Genomic DNA, 6,778 nt, shown 5'->3' on the forward strand with positions numbered 1-6,778 from the left:
AAAACTGATGTCTAGTATTCACTCTCTCCCTCGCTAGCCATCCGGTGTATCATCTTCCACAACGGCTCGATGTATTTGGACAGCTGTCTGACCTTCTCCCGGTAAGCTGCCACCTCCCCCGGGGGAGGCTACACCTCTAATAGGAATAAATAAACAAACTGATGTCTAGTATTCACTCTCTCCCTCGCTAGCCATCCGGTGTATCATCTTCCACAACGGCTCGATGTATTTGGACAGCTGTCTGACCTTCTCCCGGTAACCTGCCTTCTCCCCCCGTTAAGGGAAGTCGAAGGAGACGCCATAACCATGACGGGTGTCTTATGACGTCCCCTTTGTCTATGAAAATAAAGTAATATTCTAGTACTCACTCTCCCCCTCGCTAGCCATCCGATGTATCATCTTCCTTAACGGCTCGATGTATTTCGACAGCTGTCTGACCTTCTCCCGGTAAGCTGCCTCCTCCCCCCCTGGGGAAGCCACGCCTGCCCCTACGGGTGTGTTTAGGGAAGATGAAGGGGACGCCACCATGCCCATGCCTACGCCTCTGTGGAGAGAAAGGATTATTAATGTATGCCCTTCTTATACAGGTGTGGCGACACCGACGATACGCCACTACAAACTGTGTACCAACAGATGGCGCTGTCACTACTACCCTATGGCACACTCCGCCGCTCATACAAACCTGCATCGCGGTGACAGAGTTTTATATCCTGCCAAGTATATATAGACAAACCAAGATGGTGTAAATTGGACCTTGGTCCCCGATAGGGCTTGAATACCGGAATTCCGGAATTTCGTAACTCCGGAATTTCGGATACATTTTTTCCGATATTTCAATTCCGGAATTGAAGCTAATATCGTATTCCGATATTTCAATTTTTCATAAATTATTTTAAGTTTTCAAAACGTTTAAGTATCAAAATAGGTTCTTAGATAAGGAAGTCCTTGAGATATGTATTCGCAACTTTATTAGTTATAATATTAAGAGGCAATAGGGCGAGACCAAAGCTCCAAAATGTTCGCTAGAGACAACTCTAATGGGCGAAGTCAGCTGAAGAGAGCGGATGATAGAGTAAAACCTGTTAATAGCTCAGCCACAGGACAGCCACTCGACACTATACCGAAGATTAGCCGGACATCAGCCCTTAGGCCCGGTTCCCACTATGCCGGACCGGCATTTCTGCCGGTCCGGTAAAATCGCCGGAAGGCCTAGCGGCGGTACAAATTGTATGAAGCTGTTCACATTAACCCGGATTCGGCATTTTTACCGAGCGTTTTGTCGTTACAAAATCCGGCAAAATCACCGGACGGGAGTAATGTGAACGAGTTGCGGCCCACCCCGCCGCGCCCGCGCTTCCCGCCCCGCCCCGCCCGTGCTCCCCGCACTTCATTCGGCTCGCATTTTCTGAGTAAAGAGACGTGTACCATGGACGACATTCAAATAGAAACTTTAATAACGCTTGTCCAAGAGAGACCTGTTCTGTGGGACAAGACCGATGATATTTATAAAAACAAGAACTTGAAGTTAACAGCATGGCGTGAAGTATGTTTAATACTTAAACCAAACTTCGACGAACTAAACGAAAAAGAAAGAAAACTTTTTTTTATTGATAAAAATGCATTCACAAAACCACCACAACACAACAATTTCGTCGTCCATTGTGGGCACAGGTCCAAATTCAATGAGATTTGACGGTGAGAATTCTTGTGAACCCGGCCTCCGGGCCCCCGGATCCGGTGATCCGGTGTAGTGTGAACACCCTTGTCCGGTGTCCGGTATCCGGCAGAAATGCCGGTCCGGCATAGTGGGAACCGGGCCTTACGTGATTAGGATGGCTCTCAAACAGCTAAAGAACAACAAGGCACCGGGTGATGACGGAATAACCTCGGCGCTTCTGAACGCGGAAGGTGATAAGCCGATACTGAAAGTCCTTCATAGACTGTAACTCCGTCTTACTCCAAGGAATAATGCCAGAGGCACGGAACAAATGCTTGGTGGTGTTTTTCTTTAAGAAAGGAGTAAAAGCCTTATTAAGGAATTACAGACCCATCTGGGTTCTGACTCTGAGTCATGTCTACAAGCTGTTTTTGAGAGCCATCACGAATAGTCTCGCGCGTAGGTTCGATGACTTATAGTCTCTCGAGGAAGCCAGTTATGGAAACGTTTACACTACCATATACCGCATCTATACGCTACGGCAGGTTATACAGAAGACCGAAGAGTTTAACTTGCCTACATGATTGGCGTTCTTAGACTATGAGAAGGTCTTTGAGCCTGACTGAACACGAGGGCGATTCCTCTGCAGCGAGCTGTGAGGCAGGGAGATGTAATAATACGTCGAATTCAACTCGGCTGGGCAGCGTTCGGGAAACTACATAACATCTTTTCAACCAAAACACTTCAGTGCCTAAAGACGAAAGTCTACAATCAGTGTGTGTTACCAGTAGTGATGACACACGGTTCGGAAACGTGGCCTCTTACTATAAGGCCTTATAATAAGCTCAAAGTTGCACACCATGGTATGGAGAGTGCTATGCTCGGTGTTTCTTTTCGAGATCGAACCAGAAATGAGGAGATTCGTAAACGAACTAATGTTGCCTGACATATAGCGATCGGATTACCAAGCTAAAGCAAAAGTGGCAATGGGCAGGGCACATAGTACGTAGAACAGACGGCCGATGGGGCAAGGTTCTAAAGTGGAGGCCACATACGTGTACGTGTTTGTCGGGAGGCGCTTTCTTTTTTTTACTAACTCCGGAACTAGAACCGGAATTCCGGAGTTGAGTGCCCAATATCGGAAATCAGTTCCGGAGTTGAAAACTATCCGATATTGCAAGCCCTAGTCCCCGAGCACAACACCCGCTCGGAAGGAAGCACTAACACCTCAGCTTCCTTAATGTGGTTGAGCATCATATCCCACACAGGGTTACTAGTAAAACACCAGCAACCTCGCAGGACCAGATAGCTGATATCATCTGCTGATAAACTGATATCAAGATCGCTTGTTGTAGATATCTTTGGGCCTTTGTCCAGCAGCGCACGAAATCGTCTTGAAACCCAGGCCTTTTCGTTCTTTCGAGGGTGACAATCTAGTCTTCTCATAGTTCTGTGGACTGTGGGGACGGGTGGTGTTACCAGGTGCGGCTGCGAGTCGATCTTTCATAGTTACAATATTATCTAGAACCCCACCCCAACATAAGTAACACTAATGCCCGTTTTCATCATCAATCCCTAATTTTTAAGTGATCTCTATGGTAACACAATACATGAATTTTGTTTTCATAGGGGTCACTTAAAAATTAGGGATTGATGGTGAAAATGGGCATTAGACGGTGTTAATTACACCGTCTAAAGCCCGGTCTCTGAGCACGTAGAAATTGTCCAATGACCCTAAGCTACTCATCCTTATCGCTCGCGCGTAATTATGTTGCTATCGCGCTCGCACACTCACTGCGGGCGCCCGTCGCACAGTCGCGTCAGCAACATAATTACGCGCGAGCGATAAGGATGGGTAGCTTGGGGTCATTGGACAAAATTCTACGTGCTCACAGACCGGGCTTTAGCTACCTTTGTGGCGGCGCGTGGTGCTGCAGATGCGTCTTCGGCGCCGAGGGCGAAGGGCTGCCGCCGCACGCGCCCAGCGCGCCCAGCCCCCTACCAGAGTAAATACAAATGAGTAGGTCATCTTCATAGAAACGCACCGAGCGCGGTTTGTATGTGAGCGCGCCAATACGTATGCAGCGCGCAAGCACACACTGACAAAATTTAGCGTTGATTAGCGGTGAGTTGCCCCGAATTTTGTCAGTGTGTGCGTGCGCGCCGCATACGTGTTGTCGCGCTCACATACAAACCGCGACCGTGCGTTTCTATGAAGATGACTTACTCATTTGTATTTACTCTGCCCCTACCCCCGGCCCGCGTACCAGGCCTGTTCATCTCCGCGAGTTTGCATCGAAAACAAAACACACGCGACTACACCTCCTGCGATACCTAATCGACAGGACAGCACACTCACTCCGGGCGCCCGTCGCACAGTCGCGACAGCAATATAATTACGCGCGAGCGATAAGGATGGGTAGCTTGGGGTCATTGGACAAAATTCTACGTGCTCACAGACCAGGCTTTAGCTACCTTTGCGGCGGCGCGTGGTGCTGTAGATGCGTCTGCGGCGCCGAGGGCGAAGGGCTGTCACAACACGCGCCCAGCGCACCCAGCCCCCTACCAGAGTAAATACAAATGAGTAGGTCATCTTCATAGAAACGCACTGAGCGCGGTTTGTATGTGAGCTGATAAAATTAGGCGCAACCACGACTGGCTCCCCGCTAAATTTTGTCAGTGTGTGCGCGCTGCATACGTGTTGGCGCGCTCACATACAAACCGCGCCCGTGCGTTTCTATGAAGATAACCTACTCATTTGTATTTACTCTGGGGTTGTACTGAGGAATACATAATTTACGATTCATCGTCTAGCTACCTTTGTGGCGGCGCGTGGTGCTGCAGATGCGTCTGCGGCGCCGAGGGCGAAGGGCTGCCGCCACACGCGCCCAGCGCGCCCAGCCCCGACAAAGGAGACGGCATCGGCCCGCCACCGCCCACGCCCACGCCTGAACCGCCCATCACGCCTGCAGACATGAATCTTAGTTAAACCGACTGATGACGACATTGGAAGCAAAATGTGCCCACTGTGGCGAAAAACTCAACGAAGATTTATCAGCTATCGACGATTTTGCGACTGTATCTATATTTCGCCCATCACGCCTGTAAACATCACAAGTGTAATTAAAACTTGTGAGGTGTTTTGAAACGTACTATCGGGGACTCTTCCGCCTGACCACTTTGTAGAAATTTTAGCGTAAACGCATCGCTCCGGTCACGTGCTCACCCCGTCTCTAATTGGTTACGCATTTTACTATATTTTTACTACGACCAATAAGAGACAATCAGGGCTTAGGTTGCAATACGAAATACCATTGTGCACTTTATTGTCATACGGTTAAGGTTTAAAACGAAATGTTTCTTTTTCTTCAATCTTTCTTAGTTTTAGGCTGAGTTGCGCCACCTAACTTTGACCGTAGCTATAACGGTAACCGGTGCTTTTTGTATGGAGTTTAACAGATTTTTGACGTTTGTCAAAGTTAAAGTAAGATGGTGCAACTCAGCTTTAGAATTTTAATAATAGAATTTGGTTACAAACAAATAGATAATATGTTTTTTTTTAATATTGTATTTTTATACGAGGTCTGTCTGCTTTTTGCTTTGGCGAACTGTCGACATATTCTCTCCTTTGTTTTTTGTGCAGTTTTGTGATCCCTAACCGATTGATTTTGTTTTGTGTTGACCCGTGCTAGTAATTGGACTGTTTGATTGCCTTTTTATTGACCTCCGCGCGATTACTGAATCATGGCCTCTCAAAATAATTCTTAATTATTCTTATATTTAATTACAAACTTATCTATCTATACATTGTTAACTGTTTAAGTATTATTTAGTTTGAAGTTTAATTTTTATTGATTTAAAACCTTGTGTAAAGACACTTAATGTGCAATAAAAAAATAATTTGAAATAAAACTAACTTAATATTATAATANATGCAAACATACACTGGCATTAATTGGTTATAAGGTTATATGTATAGACGTAGTGAAGATCCCGCTTGTACCGAAGTAGCGTGCTATTGGAGGAAACCAAAACTGTTGTGCAAGTTGGATCTCAGCTAAAATTTATTAAAGTCAAAGATGTGAACTATACAAGGCAGTATCAAAAATATATGTGTCAGTAGTACTACCACCATAACCATCTGACACAAAGATCAGTCCATCGGGCTTGATGATTTTTTTTGTTCACTTTAAAAAGTTATTAGTATACACTTTGTAACTTTCTATGGAATCGGTGTACGATCATGAATCGGCAGTAAGGTACAGTCTGTTTTGTCACAGTTAAAACTGGTTTCTAACTCTATCGAGGGTCGTCAACGTTTATTCGATTAAGGACTTTGAGCATTGTGCCGAGGTCTTCCAGCAACTCTGCCATGAGTGCCATGACCACAATATCGTCAGCAACGGTAGCGATAATTAATATGGCACCGCTGGAGAGACTGCAGCACTGCCCAAGTTTCGATCGAATCGAAGGCCACACACGCACCACGCACCTACAAGGTGGACCGACGACCTGATAAAGATAGCAGGGAGGCGCTGGATGCAGGCCTCTACCAACTGTGCGATATTATGTGGAAGTTATTGAAGGAGGCTATGTTCAGCAGTGGACGTCCTGTGGCTGAGATGACGATGATGATGACGATAACTCTATTCTAGAGTATTATTATCTCTTTGACTTCTACAGGCGGATTGTCACAAGAATGAAAAGTATGTGTTAATACATTTTGTTCGTTTAGATTTTTATCGATAACTTAAAGAAGCGACAACATTATTTTACCACCATAAAACATAGTCAATAACAAGGGCTAAAGTAGGTAGAGAGTTTTTAGTATTGTCTTATTGTCTTTAAAGTTTCAAAGGATTCAATTTACTTTTTTTTTATTCAAGTAACCCATCTGCGTGCGTGCCTCGTGTTTTGTTTCTCTATTTTTTGTCTACTGTTTCAAATAAAATGTCACTAAAATACTTTATAAAAAATTTGCAATGAAAAATATACAATGGTAGGTGTTTTGTCTTTAGGTAGGTACTCGCATTAAAATGATCTTTGCAATAATATCGACTGGTTTTTGTAGATAACGCTTTCTCCCTTTTCTTTAACTTACACCATTTATGTATTTATCAG

The 6,778-nt window shown here is 45.3% G+C and overlaps 1 protein-coding gene across 1 annotated transcript; it reads right to left on the bottom strand.

Annotated features, from left to right (window-relative positions):
* Positions 1–368: 368 nt before the first annotated feature.
* Positions 369–4,633, bottom strand: LOC114360070 (mediator of RNA polymerase II transcription subunit 15-like; the record flags this gene model as incomplete). Its single annotated transcript, XM_028314626.1, has 2 exons — positions 4,476–4,633; positions 369–544 (listed from the first exon to the last, which is right to left on the bottom strand). Coding segments are annotated over exons 1-2 (334 nt in total), but the record flags the coding sequence as incomplete, so codon positions are not given.
* Positions 4,634–6,778: the final 2,145 nt, after the last annotated feature.

The sequence above is a fragment of the Ostrinia furnacalis genome, unplaced genomic scaffold (genome assembly GCF_004193835.3).
Source record: "Ostrinia furnacalis isolate ACB-3 unplaced genomic scaffold, ASM419383v2 OfSCF4871, whole genome shotgun sequence".
Lineage (NCBI taxonomy): Eukaryota > Metazoa > Arthropoda > Insecta > Lepidoptera > Crambidae > Ostrinia > Ostrinia furnacalis.